At 36.9% G+C, this 17,438-nt stretch overlaps 1 protein-coding gene across 1 annotated transcript in view; it reads left to right on the top strand.

Moving 5' to 3' along the window:
* Nucleotides 1-1,297: 1,297 nt before the first annotated feature.
* Nucleotides 1,298-17,438, top strand: part of LOC131076265 (pyruvate kinase isozyme G, chloroplastic) — a 186,316-nt gene continuing 170,175 nt past the window's right edge. Inside the window, exon 1 of the mRNA XM_058013352.2 lies at nucleotides 1,298-1,800. Within this exon, the coding sequence (XP_057869335.2) occupies nucleotides 1,582-1,800 (219 nt within the window). The 5' untranslated portion in view covers nucleotides 1,298-1,581. The remainder of the gene's footprint in view (nucleotides 1,801-17,438) is intronic.

Genomic DNA, 17,438 nt, shown 5'->3' with positions numbered 1-17,438 from the left:
TGAATGAATGAATGAATGAATGAATTTTAATGTTTAATGACGTCCACAGACCCAAGGGCCTAAGGGACCCACAAGTTCACTTATCCCATTAAAATGATGGAAAAAATCTCTCTTCTCATCATAACAATAGACTCAAACACCGTTTGTTCCTTTTTAAAAATTTTACCACCTCAATGTACACATAATGAAAAAAATAAAAATCATCATTCATCTGTGTACATAAAAATATGACCACAATCTTGTTAAAATATTTAAATCGCAACGGTTCAGTTAAATATATAAAATATTAATTAAAGAATGCTCCACCTAAATTGCAATTGTTAAATGTATCAAGTGTTAATTGAAAAAATGCCTACCACCACTATCATAAATTGCAACATAAAAATCTTTAACCTTGCTAAAAATATTTAAAAGGCAATGTAAATCCTTAAATGACAAACGTTACTGTGATATTTATTAAAAGGCTAAGTAGGTTTAAACTTTCTAAATATAATAAAAACAAAATATAACATTATAATTAAATCATGTCAATATATTTTTAAAATAATATTATGATTATATGTACTATTGTATTAAAAATTATTAATATGAATATATTATAATATTATATTAATATATAATATATAGATTTTAAATTTTATTTATAAAATATAGATATGCTAGTATATTATTATTTTATATCATATTATTATTATTAAAGATTATGTTATGATAAATCTAAGGAAATGAAATGACAAGTTTGATTGAGATAAGATTGAAATAAGATTGAGATAGAAGTGTTATTTCGTATCCCTTCTCTTTTCATGTGTATTTTGAAGAAATTTAATTCTCTAAGACTATCTACTCTCCAACAATTCACTTCATATTTCTCCAAGAAAATCTACTCTCCAATAGTTCACTTCATATGAAATTAAGACTATCTATTCTCCAATAATTCATTCCATTGAATTTCATATGAATCAAATTTATCATGATTGTAATGTCTCTAAATTTTATATAAATTAAATTTTATGACAATTAAAGAATATTAAATAGATCTTAGAGATATCTTTCAAATTCTTTTATGTAAATAATCTTAAAGATAAATATAATAGTCCCTTGCTTCTCAATTCCATATATATATCCCTCCCCCTTTGTGCGACAAATTCTAGAAGCGTACTTCAATTATTGATATGGATATACCAAGCAACAAATCTCCCTGCATGCTGATCAGTGTGACCCACTAAGATTCTAAGTGTAACACCAACCTACATCATGCACTACCCAGCCCACGTCTGTGAGAGCCTCGTGTTCTTTTCATGCACTCAAATGAAACCGTTCTACTTGCATGGACTTCAAATTCGAATCAGCAATTTTACTTTTGGTAGGAGAGCTCGGTTAACAACAAAACAGAACTTTCTCATACTAGCCATTGTCACATCAATAAAACCATGTCCGCAAATTATTGAAATACTTGAGACCTTAGACGTTAGTATCAAATCCTCATCGCTCAGGATCAAGTAATTAGTCGTAGCAATTTTGGGATTTTCCTGAATACATGATCAGTAATCAGGGGAAATTAAGTCTGTCCAAACAATAGTAATGGCGCGGCTGGTTTTAAACAGAACAATTTTGTTTCCCACAGCCAAAGATGGGAATTGTAGCGTTCAGAGCACCGGAATTGATAGACTTGGGCAAATGATATGCAAAAGGGAAGGCATTAAGAGAGGTGGAGTTGCTGTTGACAGCTTGAGAATCGACAAGGATTCAGGTCAACAGCAGGAGCTCCTTCCCATTTCTCCTCAAAACCCCGTGGAACCGGTGAGATTCGAATCCCTACTTTTGAGAGACTTTATTTCAAATACAAGCAAATAGTTACCAAAGTGAAGCAGGATTGTTGTAATTGGCCAGGTCGGCATAACTTTCTCAAACAATGGAATGCTAAGATAGTTTCTTTTGCGTTCATGTACTTACGTCTATACTTCATTTCTTTGTTTTAATATTTTCATTTTGGTCATTAGTTGGGAAATTACATATTCCCTTTTGCTTGGAACTAAAAGCTCACTTTTTGATGATAAAATACAAACAAACACCTAAGTATGTGCATGCATATGCCTTTGTAACTTCAAACTTCTTGGTTTTCCTCTCATTGGAAACTCTTTTAAGTAAAATATATTAAGCTCATTGGAAATGCTTTTAAGTAAAATATATTAAGCTCTTTTATCTTGATGATGGATCATCGAATGTGATGAGAAATGTTGATACATAATAGAATCTAGAAACTAAACAATAAGCAGTTTTTTTTTATTTTTTTATTTTTTTTAGACCACAATTTGCAGAATTTTACAAGTGGTTGGTTGGTATGCATTGTTTCAAAAAAAACAAAGTAGCTGAGAACAAACTAGCACAAGCAGCAGTTCCAAGACGCAGAGGCAGAGGATCATCATGTTGTGGGACTACCCATTACACATGTTCAACAAGCAACTCAGGGGCCTACCAACCATCTTGCCGCTCTTGCACAAACAAGCAGACAATGACACCCCATTCCATTGGCGGAGTCATAACTATAATCTTAGGGCCATTGTGGTTGGGCATAGAAGCTTTCGTGTAGAGAGCATACCAACCTTCTTGTTGCACAGGTGGTGGAGAAAAATGGCCTTGACCACGAGAATGGCTTCACCTACATGGAGTTGGAGGAGGAGTGGTTTCATAGTACAAGGGTCACTCCCCCAACGATAAAGCAGATCCTGTAAAGGTTGGAATTAAGAAACGTTTTCAGCTCAGGCCTATATTCAGGCCTATATTCATAAATACACAGAGGAAACCGCATTCACTTTTTGTAAAATACCACCCTTGTACACAAGATTTGGCACTTCTTTTTTCTTTGTTTGACTTCACAGGCATTATGACAAATATTTTGCATGCACAAGGAATTGTTTTCTGATTTGCATATAAATTATGAAGTTTGGTTTGCAATAGTTCAGAAATATTCACCATAACTTTGTAATATCCACAATTTCTACCCAAATTCTCCTAAAACTGCTCTTCTTCCCTTTACTGAATTTCAAGTATTTGTATATGTAATTTTTCTGAGTTTCGCAAGTAGATGATAATTGTGTTTGCAGAGATTTAAAGTGCAGAATTCTTTGTTTGAAAACTCAAAGAAATAGGCATAAATAAAGATATTCATGAATGAGGGTAATAGAAGGATCTCTTTAAACATTAAACTTATTTGTAAAATAAGAAGGAAGCTTGATTTCTAACCTTTGTTTGATTAATAGTAGACTGAAATATAAGAATATAATTACAGCCTAAGTTGCTGGTTCGGGTTCAAAGAACCAGTATGTCGGTACGGCAAAATTTTGAAAAGGGGTTTGGGTTCGTTAGTACAAACAAGGATATCTTTAAACATTAAACTTATTTGCAAAATAAGAAGGAAGCTTGATTTCTAACCTTTGTTTGATTAATAGTAGACTGAAATATAAGAATATAACTACAGCCTAAGTTGCTGGTTCGGGTTCAAAGAACCAATATGCTGGTACGACAAAATTTTGAAAAGGGGTTTGGGTTCGTTACTACAAACACACACACACACACACACACACAGATATATATATATCAGCCTATAAGAATGAATTAAGATTAGCATGTGACATAGCATCATATAAACAACAAAACCAACATAAACATGTAATCATAGCATCATGATCATACCATCATAGCATCATATACATCAAGTTTAATATATATATATATATATATAAGAATGAATTAAGATTAGCATGTCACATAGCATCATATAAACAACAAAACCAACATAAACATGTAATCATAGCATCATGATCATACCATCATAGCATCATATACATCAAGTTTAATATCAAAATGACAAAATATTCAAGTATCATTGTTTCAACTTTTAACAATTTAAAGTTTAATCATCAAATGGATTATCTAATTCATCGTCACCATTCTCATCCTCCTCATCATTGATATTGACATTAGATGAACCAATGCCAATGCCACTTGCACTATAAGTTTTTTCGCTATCCGAGTCATCACATGCAACAAGCTGAGAAGAGGAAGCATCCAAATCAGTATGCTTTGGTTCTATCCCACATCTTTGTTTCCCCTTGGTTGTAGTCATGTTGCTTGTGTGAAAGAAGATGTAGGTTGCAATGCACATATACTAAATTCTCCGCTCTTTTTGATTGCAATCTATTGTGCTTTACTGAGTGGATGAAAGAGTATGTGCTCCAATTTCATTCTGATCCAGATGAACTAGCAACCTATGAAGACAAAGTAAACTATAAATAAAACTTGTGATAAATTTTAATTAATTAAAGTTAAACTTACTTGTGATAAAACTTTGACGGCTAGGGGTTGTAGGTTTTGGAAGCATGTGTCATGGAAGTACCACCAACTATGAGTGTCCTTCTTGAATCTATGACGAAGAGCATCAACACTTAGACCATTTCCATTTACAAATTCTATGAACTCATTTGTAATAATATCTTGCAAATCATCATTAGGATAGATGTAATGTCCATTCTCACTAGTACTTAGACATTGATGGAGTTTTGGCTTATTACTTGACCCTCGTAGGCCAAGGAGTTGAGGGTTGCTTGGGCAGTGCTTGTGGCTTCACATTTGATTTTTATATGATTTTGGGTGAAATAATGTATTCTCATGTATGATGATATTTGCACTTTATATTATAATGATATTTTAATATTATTTAAAAAGTGCAATTAAATATTATTTTAAAAAGAGGGAATCTTCTAGAAAGTGCAATGAAATATTATTTTATTTCTTCTAGAAGGAGGTCGACCTCTTGGAAAAAAAGAATAAATAGAGGGGGAAGCCTCATTGTTGAGCATCCAATGTTTTGACATCTTCTTTGCTTGATAGCTTGTGGAGCCAAGGGTTTCTGGAGTTCATTTTCAGTCTTAGAGAACGACAACTCTCTTTGATTGGCATAATTGAGGTGGTGAAAGATCCTCCGAAGGGTTGCTTTGTGAGTGAGGGATACTTCAGTCCTTCATATTGGAGCTTATTGTGTTTTTCACATCAGCGTTTCATGGAGAGATGCTTCAACTTTATGGTCTTTTGATGCCTATTTTATATATGCACCTCGAGGAGAAGATAGGCGATCTCTTTTAGGAGCTATTGGAGGTGATTTTGAGAAGATTTGGAGGAGATTTCAGTCATATGCAAGGTTTGCCATGGAGGTCAACCAAACCTACTGAACCTCATATTTTTGTTCATTCCTTGTGATTGAAGAGGCAGAATTTTGTGGGTAATTGCTCAATCCATTCGTCTTGTTGTGGTCATCTGTAATGTCCCCTTCCTTGTAATGATGCATTCAGTGGTCCATTGGCCTATTCCAGAGACCCGTAGGCTATGTGGAAGGGTGAATTAGGGTTTCCATGTTCTTTGGAGTTCCGACCAAGCTTGTCAGGGATGGATTGTGAACTTACTATTTTTAGTAAGTTAGGGTTTGGCCGTCGGGATGGTGCAGAGTTGCTAAGCTCACCAAACTCTTTCTTTGGTTGCGAAGATCACGATTTTTAGAGCATTATTTTATGACTTACTATTTTTAGTAAGTGGCAGTTTGGGCATTCTATTTTTGGCAGTCCTGGAATTGGTCCCGATCCAGCACAGTTCAGTGATCCTCATTGCTCAGCCTCATCCGGTTTTTGTTGATAATCAGTACTGGAGTTATAAGCGATTTAATTAAATATTATTCCTTATCCTAAGGTTATTATTTAATTATTTTATTACTGATTGATGTTATGGGGAATTGTGCAAAAAGTGATATTTTTTCCTAAGTCTTACCTGGGCGAATTATTTAATGGTTATAAGGAGACTTTATTTTTATATACTTCAAAGTTATATCATGCCAAAATCGTGGACCCTCCTCCTAGGCGCGATTTTCGGACTTGGGAAGTGGGCACCATTCTTGGGTCCACCACATGAAATGAAATGCAGTTGGAATGAGGGAGTTTGGAGGCAATTTCATTTGAATTCCAGACTTGAAAATCTATATAAACAGGTGACTGGCTCCTCATTTGGTTATCCAGAGAAAATATATTGTTATGCTGTCAGAATGATTCTAGACTTCTTCGAGGGTGAATACCTCCTAGATCTTTCCTTCCGGTTTCGAGTGTGAGACATCACTCCTAGGTGTGGTTTGAAGTTGTGAGCTATTTGGTGATTTTTGGGTGTGTTGGTTTGTGTGCTGCTGCGTTTTTTGGTGTTGCTGGTGTGTGTTGGCTGGAAGTGTATTTTGCTCGTAGCTATCTGTGTGTTGAGTGCATCGTTCTGGGTGAGGGCTTGTTGGAAGCGTATCGGAGAGACAATAATTCTTCTACATTGGTGTGGCATTTGGAGAACTCTCCAATTTACAGTTGCAAATCGAAATATTCGGCCAAAACGCCATTTCTAGAATTGCCTTGGGTTGCGTGCACCATAGTTGCTTCTCTCCAGTCGCAGTTTCAAGGTATTGATCTGATTGTTTATGTTATACGCTTCATTTGCATTTGGTTTGGCATGATTCCATTCAATTTTGTGAGAGTTACAAGCATTTTAGTGGTTTTTGGGATGGCTAGTTTTGCATTTCATTGTCTCTGATTTCAGAACAAGTAGTGTTTGCGGTGAGAATGTGTTATTGAATTCTTGAGATATGTACTTCATTCTATCTTCTCTCACATCTCTATCTTTGTAAGAATAGCTTCAGTAGTACTGACCAATTCATTCTATGTTGCATTTCTCGCTGAACAAATGGAAGAGGATGGCTTAGCCGCCTGTATGTTTTGTAATTCAGCTTTGTCCTCCCACTGAGCAAGTGGTTGAGTGATAGTGTCCTCCCGTTGAAATATGCAATTGAGTGATAGTTTTATGTAAAAGTCCTCCCGCTGCATAAGTAATAGAGTGATTTGGTTCTGTTATGCTCTTGTTACCTTGGTTGGTTTACCTCCAAGTTCTTGTTCTTCATCCCGCTGAAAAGTGGAAGGGGCTGGCTTGCCGCCCAGTATTGTATTTGCATTGTAATTTCCAGCGGATTAGTGAGCTAACGAACCCTTTATCACCGTATGCTCTCACCTTCCCACATTGGGCTCTTGGTGATCAGAAAGTGGAAGGGTTACTTTCAGTAGTATTGGGATTATATTTCCTAACTTTAACGGGTGCATTGTCATATTTGTTGTGCTCAAAAACTGAAAAAAATAGTGGGAATATTACATGATCATTTTCATCATTCATCGGAGGCTGGAACCTGCTGTATTTATTTTATATTGCATCTGCAAACCAAGGGCAGGAGGCGGCCTCTAGCAAGGGGGCGATTTGGCATCTAGAAGGCTCAAAAAATTCCCAATAAAATTAGACTTCATCGTTGGGCATCCCTCTTCCAAATGGCATCTCTAAATCAGGTTCTTGTGCATTATTTGTTTAGAAATCATTAATTTTTTGAGTACTGATGTTCAGAAAATCAGAGGGCAGCCATTAGAGAACAGTTATATCTTTATTCATGCATCAATAAATATCATCGTGTATCTTGAAGAGTCTGAAATAGAAATCAGAAAATGATAGCAGCTGTAGTGTTACTTCAGACTTCTTTTCTGAAGCATGTATGACAACTGTTTGACATAATGTCTACTTCAGAAAATTGATTCATATTTGAGATGTTTTGTGATATCCCCACCGCTCCACATGATGTAAGGCCCTATTCTTAAATAAAAGACAAAATCAATTATTAAATCAATATTAACAAATCATTAACATTGATATTCAATTAATGCAATATAATTAATAGGTTTAAGTATATTGGTATTTAATAATAATCAAGGTGATTATTAAATATACTAAATAGGATTAATAGATTTAATAAATTAAGTAATTATTAAATAGATTAAATAGGATTTAATTCATTTAAAATTAAGTGATTATTAATATTACATAGATTAATTCACTTAATAAATAAAATGATTATTAAAATATATAAAGGAATTTCACTTAAATGTTTATTAAAATATTAAATCATTTAAGGTGTTTTATATTTAAACACCACCCTCGCGGGAAGCGGTGGGATGGGAAACGCAGCCCAGGCTGCATCTACAGTCACACCCCTTCCTTCGAAGGGAAATGGTGTGACGGTAGCCGCAGCTTAGGTTGCGAGCCGTCACCACCTTTCCCACAGGAGGGTGCCCCGTGGAGGGACACGTCTACTCCCCTCTACGGGTATTTAACCCAATTAAATTGCAGGGATCGAGGGAGAGGAAGGAGGACGCAGAGGTAGGAAGGGAGCATCTGCGGGTAAGTTCATGATATTTATTTTTATAATGTTATTTATTTTGTAATGAACATAATCAATGTATAGAATGCTCACTAGGATATAAGGTGTATAATGGAACATAGGTAATGAATAGGTAGACGCTGTCATTTATGCATGTTAATAAATATAAGGAATTAATGTATTGATCCACACCCTAAGGTATGATTATGTTAAAATAGATCTGGTAAATGAAAATCAAATAAGAAGGTAATGCATAGGTTAATGATGGTAAGGAATATTGAATATATACATAAGGAACACATTAGGAATATATGTGTGAAGTACAAAATGAAGTAATATTAAATTATCCATGTATTATAAAGGAAATCACATATTGGAGGCTATAGGGAGGGAACTCCCGTAGTCTAAGGAAGGGATTGTGATAATCCCTAGGGCAGTACATGTACTGAAAATTGATATGCATATGTATGGCTTGGTTGATTAAACTCAATCAAGAAGAGACGGATCTGGCCGGTCCCCTCTGAGGACTTGGATGATGAAGGCATCACCAAGGCAAGGAATAGACAAGGGTCTTCCTTGAAGGGCTTGGGTGTAAGAGGTTACACCCAAGACAGGATTCGAACTCAATTTCGATTTCCTGAAGGGCTTGGAACCAAGGGGTTCCAAGAAGGCGAGCTTCACGGCCACCTAAGGACATACTTTCTTATGGCATTCGTATCCTTTTTATTAGATGAGGATTATGATTATGTTAATTAAGTATAAAAGTTAGCTTGCAATTTAGATTACTTATATATATATGTTTGTCGTGTTCTAACAATCTGTTTTGCAGGTTAATGATCTCTAACTAGTAGGGACATTACAGTGGTATCAGAGCATAATCCTGCCATCTTGTGGGAAAGGTTCTTAGTTTATGATCACCTATCAAAAAAAGAAAGGAGCAAAAGCAATGGCTGATCAACTAGCCAAACAGTTCTAGATTTTCATGGAACAAACCAATGAGAAATTTGAAAGAATGAGCCAGTTAATCCTCCAAAGTACCAACAACAACAATAGAGATATGACAAACCCTAGAAGAGAAACACACTCTAATCATGCAGACAACGAACGATCACTTCAGAGTTCTAGGCAAACAATCCCCGAATTTCTTCCTAGGGAAGAACATGTGAGGGAGGAGGAGGAACCAGCCACACTTGGGGTGGAAGAAATCGCCCAAATTTATGCTAGATTGGAACCAGAAGTTCAGAGGGTGGTGTCCTTCAGGGACTTCTATGAGTCCAAGACTAATGAGAGTAGGAAAAGGAAACCTATGGGTAAAGACCTCAGAGCTAAAGTCAACAAACTGTCCCTACCCTACTTTCATGGGTCAGGGAAGGATGTTGCCCAAGCTTGGGTACAAAAACTAGATACCTACCTTTCGTACAGTCCCATGACCGAAGAAGATGCTATAAAATTTGCCATACTACATTTAACCGGAACTACCCATAATTGGTGGCATAACGGTCTCATCACTCTAGGACACAGAAATGTCTCCACCTACAATGAGTTTACCCAAAGGCTTATCAATCGTTTCGACCAGAAAGACTCCGAATGGTACTTCCAAGAGCTAACACACCTTAAGCAAGCCGGGACCATTGAAGATTATATAGACCAATTCCAAAACTTGTCAGTAATGGTTCCCGACCTATCCTAGAAAAGACTTACCTACATGTTCTTGGAAGGCCTGAAGGACCCTATTAAGAATTTTGTTAAACCCCTAGAACCACAAAACTTAGGAGAAGCCATTAAGAAAACTAGGATGGTCGAATTTAGTACTCCCAAGAATACCTCAACCAGAACTCCGCATAAGAATGAGGGACCCCAGAGGGACCGTCGAGAAAAGCCGTGTCACTTGTGCAAAAAACCCTGGAGTTTCAATCACCAATGCAAGGAGAGAGATGAACTCAGGGAGAAGGGGTTATGTTTCAAATGCAAGACCCCATGGGTGAGAGGCCATGATTGTAAAAGAGGACAGTTGAATAACACTGAGGAAATACAGGATGAAGAAAGACCCTATAAAAGAACCAGGTTTGAAAACAATATACCCAGTACCTTGGCAGTCATCACTCAAGGGATTGAAAATAGATGCTTCAAACTCAAAGGGATTATCAAAGGATAGAAAGTAATCACATTAGTGGACACCGGAGCTTCACATGATTTCATTAGCAAACATTTAGCAGCAAAGAGAAGACTAAAAACCCAAGAATTTGGAGGGTTTGAAGTGATCATGGGCAACGGAGTCATAGACAGGTGCACTAAGGTTATACCCCAATTGGAAGTCACCCTGGGAGGACACACCATCACAAGAAACTTCTTTGTGGTAAACCTCGAGAATGATATCATTTTTGGGATGCCATGGATAAACTCGTTGGGACGATTCACCATGGATAGTCCAAATCGGGAGATATGCTTCCAACACGAGGGGAGAGAAATAATATTGAAGGGAATTCCCGATGGCTCTCCAAAAATAGTATCATGCAATAAAATGGAGAAAATCCTTCGACATGATCAAGGAGAGTGGGTCGCCCAATGCATGGTCTTGGACAAATCTCCAACTGAAGGCCAGATCATTCAAAATGAAATACAACCTATCCTGAGAAGACATAAAAAGGTCTTCGAGGACATTCCCCTAGGGTTACCCCCAAAAAGGGGATTTGAACACTCCATTGAATTAGAGGAAGGAGCAAAACCTGTCATTACCACCCCTTACCGCCACCCCCACAAGTTCAAAGAGGAGATTCAAAAGACCATAAAGGAGTTATTAGAAATGGGACACATGCAACCCAGCAGCAGCCCCTTCGCTTCATCAGTAGTATTGGTCAAGAAGAAAGACGGGACTATGAGAATGTGCATAGATTACTGGGCCTTGAATAAGAAAACTATAAAAAACAGATACCCAATCTCGAGGATCGATGAACTAATGGATGAACTCCATGGAGCAAAATACTTCTCTAAAATCGATCTAAGGTCAGGATATCACCAGATCAGAATGAGGGAAGAGGATATTCCCAAAACAACATTCAGATGTCACTATGGACATTTCGAATTCCTGGTTATGCCATTTGGTCTCACTAACGCCCCAGCCACTTTCCAGTCATGCATGAACCATACATTCAAACAACAATTGAGGAAGTCTCTTCTAATATTCTTCGATGATATACTCATTTACAGCAAAACATGGGAAGAGCATCTCCTGCACATCGAAGAGGTATTGAATATTCTTGAGTCACAATCATTGTACGCTAAAGCCTCCAAATGTGAATTTGGGATGAAAGAAATCATCTACCTAGGACACAAAATTAGTGAGGCAGGAGTAAGTGTGGACGAAGAAAAAATCAAAGCCATCAAGGAATGGCCCACCCCTAGAACCCTAACCCAAGTAAGGGGATTTGTGGGACTATGCAGCTACTATAGACGCTTTGTAAAAGGGTTCTCCAAGATTGCAGCACCCCTCACCGACCTAACTAAGAAGGGGGCTTTCGCATGGAATGACCAAGCCCAACAGGCCTTTGAACGACTTAAGATAACCATGAGCTCTTGCCCAGTATTAGCCATTCCAGATTTCTCTATTCCTTTTGAACTACAGTGTGATGCATCAGGGGAGGGAATTGGGGCCATACTCATGCAAAAGAAACATCCCATAGCTTTTGAGAGCCGCAAACTCACCGTCGCAGAAAGACACTACTCTATCTATGACAAAGAGATGCTAGCCATAATGCACGCATTGGCCAAATTTCGCCAATACTTGGTCTGTGGTAGGTTTGGTGTAAAGACTGATCATAACAGTCTACGCTTCTTTTTGAGCCAAAAGGACCTAAATGATAGGCAACAAAAATGGGTGAGCAAAATACAAGCCTACGACTTTGATATAGAATATGTGAAAGGGGTGAACAATGGGGCAGCAGATGCACTATCTCGGAGAGCTCATCTCAATACCATTACCAGTATCTCAAAAGATTGGAAGGAAGAGATCCTTAATGAATATGATCAAGATCCCTAGGCAAAGGAAATTTTGGCTGGGAATCTACCCAACGAAGATTTCAGTATTAAAGGAAACCTCATTTTGTATAAAGGAAGCATATACTTGACTCCTCAGATCAAATTCAAAAGCAAAATTCTCAAAGAATTTCATGATAACCCCCTTGCAGGACACCCAGGGTACTACAAAACTTATAAGCATATTAGGGAATGATATGCATGGAGGAACCAAAAAGGAGATATCCAAAAGTATGTTCAAGAGTGCTTAACATGTCAATGCAATAAAACAAAACTCACTCACCCAGCTGGATTGCTTCAGCCATTACCTATTCCTAATCAAAAGTGGGAGAGTATCTCTATGGATTTCATAACGGGGTTGCCAAGGACGCAAGGGAAGGATAGCATTTTTGTGGTGGTAGACAGACTCACGAAGTATGCCCACTTCCTTGCAGTCTCCACCAAATACAAAGCCCACCAGATAACAGATCTATTCTTCAAGGAAATTTTCAGACGCCACGGGCTCCCTTTGAATATTGTCAGTGACAGAGATAGCAAGTTTATTAGCTAGTTTTGGTAGGAACTCTTCAGAATGGCGGGAACATATTTAACCCCTAGTACTAGTTACCATCCTCAAACCGATGGGCAAATAGAAGTAGTGAACAAATGGATAGAGGGCTATCTAAGGAACTATGTTACAGGGCAACAGACTGCTTGGATTAAGTGGTTACACTTAGGCGAACATTGTTACAACATGACTCACCACATGTCAATAGGGATGAGTCCTTTCCAAGCCTTATATGGCTATGAGGCCACGAGCTTTGGGGAACTAACAACCCAAGAAAGCAAAGTACCTAGAGCACAAGATTTTTTACAACAGAGTAGAGACATCCTGAAGACTCTAAAAGAAAATTTACAATAAGCGCAAAACCAACAAAAGATCTATGCTGACAGGAAGCGGGTAGAACGGACATTTGAGGCCGGAGATCTAGTATTCCTAAGGTTACAACCCTATAAGCAATTATCCCTCAAGAAGAATGGGACTGAAAAACTGAAACCCCAATTTTATGGGCCCTACAAAGTCATTCGAAGGATTGGAGAAGTAGCTTATGAGATTGAACTTCCCAAAAGCAGCAAAATACATAATGTGTTCCATGTTTCCTGACTTAAGAAGGTTCTCGGGTAACACTTGGTTCCTTGTAGTGAACTACCTCCCCTAGATGATGAAGGGAAACTCACATTATACCCAGAGATCATTCTGGACACACGGAAAAGAGAGCTCAGGAATCGGACCATCACCGAGCACCTGATAAAATGGAGGAATCTCCCAAACGAGGATGCCACTTGGGAAAGAGAGGAGGAGCTAAAGATGCTTGAGGACAAGCAAAATTGAGACGGAGGGACTGTGATATCCCCACCGCTCCACATGATGTAAGGCCTTATTCTTAAATAAAAGACAAAATCAATTATTAAAACAATATTAACAAATCATTAACATTGATATTCAATTAATGCAATATAATTAATAGGTTTAAGTATATTGGTCTTTAATAATAATCAAGGTGATTATTAAATATACTAAATAGGATTAATAGATTTAATAAATTAAGTAATTATTAAATAGATTAAATAGGATTTAATTCATTTAAAATTAAGTGATTATTAATATTACATAGATTAATTCACTTAATAAATAAAATGATTATTAAAATATATAAAAGAACTTCACTTAAATGTTTATTAAAATATTAAATCATTTAAGGTGTTTTATATTTAAACACCACCCCCGCGGGAAGCGGTGGGACGGGAAACGTAGCCCAGGCTATGTCTACCGTCACACCCCTTCCTTCGAAGGGAAATGGTGTGACGGTAGCTGCAGCTTAGGTTGCGAGCCGTCACCACCTTTCCCATGGGAGGGTGCCCCGTGGAGGGACACGTCTACTCCCCTCCACGGGTATTTAACCCAATTAAATTGCAGGGATCGAGGGAGAGGAAGGAGGACGCAGAGGTAGGAAGGGAGCATCTGTGGGTAAGTTCATGATATTTATTTTTTATAATGTTATTTATTTTGTAATGAACATAATCAATGTATAGAATGTTCACTAGGATATAAGGTGTATAATGGAACATAGGTAATGAATAGGTAGACGCTGTCATTTATGCATGTTAATAAATATAAGGAATTAATGTATTGATCCACACCTTAAGGTATGATTATGTTAAAATAGATGTGGTAAATGAAAATGAAATAAGAAGGTAATGCATAGGTTAATGATGGTAAGGAATATTGAATATATACATAAGGAACACATTAGGAATATATGTGTGAAGTACAAAATGAAGTAATATTAAATTATCCATGTATTATAAAGGAAATCACATATTGGAGGCTATAGGGAGGGAACTCCCATAGTCTAAGGAAGGGATTGTGATAATCCCTAGGGCAGTACATGTACTGAAAATTGATATGCATATGTATGGCTTGATCGATTAAACTCAACCAAGAAGAGACGGATCTGGCCGGTCCCCTCTGAGGACTTGGATGATGAAGGCATCACCAAGGCAAGGAATAGACAAGGGTCTTCCTTGAAGGGCTTGGGTGTAAGAGGTTACACCCAAGACAAGATTCGAACTCAATTTCGATTTCCTGAAGGGCTTGGAACCAAGGGGTTCCAAGAAGGCGAGCTTCACGACCGCCTAAGGACATACTTTCTTATGGCATTTGTATCCTTTTTATTAGATGAAGATTATGATTATGTTAATTAAGTATAAAAGTTAGATTGCAACTCAGATTACTTATATATATATATATATGTTTGTCGTGTTCTAACAATCTGTTTTGCAGGTTAATGATCTCTAACTAGTAGGAACATTACATGTTTTCCTTCATGTTAGATTGTTACATGTTTACTCTACCAATTGCAATCAGTATTTGATAGTTTTCAGTGTGCATGTTAATTGTTTGACAATATCCCTTGAATGCAAAAATCCTCATTTCTTCCATATATAAGCAAGGGATACTACAATAGAGTCTAAGGAATGCTGTCTTGTAGATCTCTCCATGGTGCAAGCCTTCTTGGTTGATCAAGAAATTGATTGCTATAGTACTTTGGTGTCAAGGCATAGGCGAGAAGATGCAAAGGAGTGGTCATCTTATTCCACCTTTCTAGAACAGTTGCTTCCACTTGTTTGAAGAATTTCTCCTCGGGATCTTGCTCTCTTGCATTTATAATGCACTTCATTTTTTCAAGCATTGAGTCAATGCCATCATAAATCTCATCAATGCAAGGCCTATCCATGTCAGTATAGCGAATCATGCTCTTAATGGGCTCAGTGAAACTAAGGAGATATGTCACAAGATCCCACCATGACTCATCCAATATCTTGACCCTAATTCTTGCTGCCCTCTCACTGCTGCTCTGCTTCCATGTAGTCCAATTTGGGCTGATCACTATATTGCAAAGTGCCATTAACTTTCACAAGTCGTATCAAGATGATTGTGTTTGATTCAAAATGGGTCTTTGCAACCTATAACATAAATTAATGCCAAAATGATAAAAAAATAAAGCCAAACTTTAAAGAAGAATACACAATATAGCTTACACAATGAAATTATGAACATTGAAAATTTAAAAAATCAGAAAATGTAAAATTAAATTACTATTTCACTTACCTTCAATAACTCTAAATTCGAAAAGGATCTAAAAATCCCTTGAGACATGTGGTGGTTTGTGATGAATATCTAGATGTCCTTAGCCTTTGCATTACACATCTTTGATCCAATCAATTTTAATCCCAATCTTTTGTAGCATAAGATTGAGTGAATGGACTGCACAAGGTGTCAAAAAGATGTGTGTTATGTCCCCTTCTCTACAAACTTGTAATATGTTGATCTGAAGTCAATATCCACGCTATCTCTGATTTGACCACAAAATGAACTTCATATATATATATATATATAATGAAAATAATGTTAGATAGATTATCTTTGCTCTTTCTAATGTGTACGACGATGCTGGTGCAAGGGTGATTTCGGATCTGCAACTTCTTGTTTCTAATATAACTTTGTAGGATATGCTGTAAATGAGATTTTCTAAACTGCAGATTTAGAGAGAAACTTATGCTCTTTCTGATCGGGCAATTATATGTGTATTCTTTGAATCTCCTTCTCAAATGATAGCAATAATGTTACGCCCACTATGACCCCCTCTCCCTATGATCTTCAAATGTTATTTATACATTGGTGTCTATGTAGAAAGACACATCATTTTATAAGAGACACACCTTTTCCAAGTGAAGCGATTACTACTAAGGAATCGACCTTTGATTATATCAATTTGTTAATGCTAAACAAGGTTCCCATCGTAATTCATGAATTCACACCCTCTAGCCAATGACATTATACCTCTTCAAAATATCCGTTGACTGTTCTTTCAACATAAGGTGGATCACAATCGACTTATATTCATTAAATATGAAACGACTTGTAACTAATCGTATCATTCACTATTAATCATCGACTTGTCTATATGACAAAATACATGTCTTGTTGTGTATTCTATATACCGTCATCTTCTTGTGGTTATCCATATGTATATTGATCCTTTGCTACTCTCCAAACCGTGACTCTATATGCTTGTTGGTGCAGAAGCACCTAGTGAAGCTCATGGAGCACTTCATCAAGTTTTGGTCTGGAATGGCCTATGCTGGTCTCAATTGAATAATGGACTTGTTGTATGTCCAAAGGGTGTGTTTAGTGTATTTAAGTGTCCTTTGTGTCTTAGTTTTGTTGTTTGTGGAGTTTTTGGTCTATTTTTGACCTTTTATGCCTTGTAAGCCTAAAATGGGCAAAATGTGGAAAAATGGTCAAAATGCCTTATAAAGCCTTGTTAGGCATTGAAATATGTTGTGTGGTTCTAGTAAACCATTTCACATGGTAGAGTTAACTCTGTTTGGCTCACAAGTCAAAAATGCTCATTGCACCAAAAATTGTCAATGTTGTCAAGCAACATTTTGACAATATTTGGAAAATTTGTAAAAATAAGGCAAAGGTGGTTATTGGTTCGTACTTGGGCATGATTTGGGTGGTGAGTGACTATTTAAAGCCTCACACAACTTTGTATCAGGTTGGCATTCGAAGAAAAGAAGATTTCAA

The sequence above is a fragment of the Cryptomeria japonica genome, chromosome 4, assembly GCF_030272615.1.
Source record: "Cryptomeria japonica chromosome 4, Sugi_1.0, whole genome shotgun sequence".
Lineage (NCBI taxonomy): Eukaryota > Viridiplantae > Streptophyta > Pinopsida > Cupressales > Cupressaceae > Cryptomeria > Cryptomeria japonica.
Note: the sequence above shows the minus strand (reverse complement) of the source record. Positions and strands in the feature narration are given on the sequence as shown.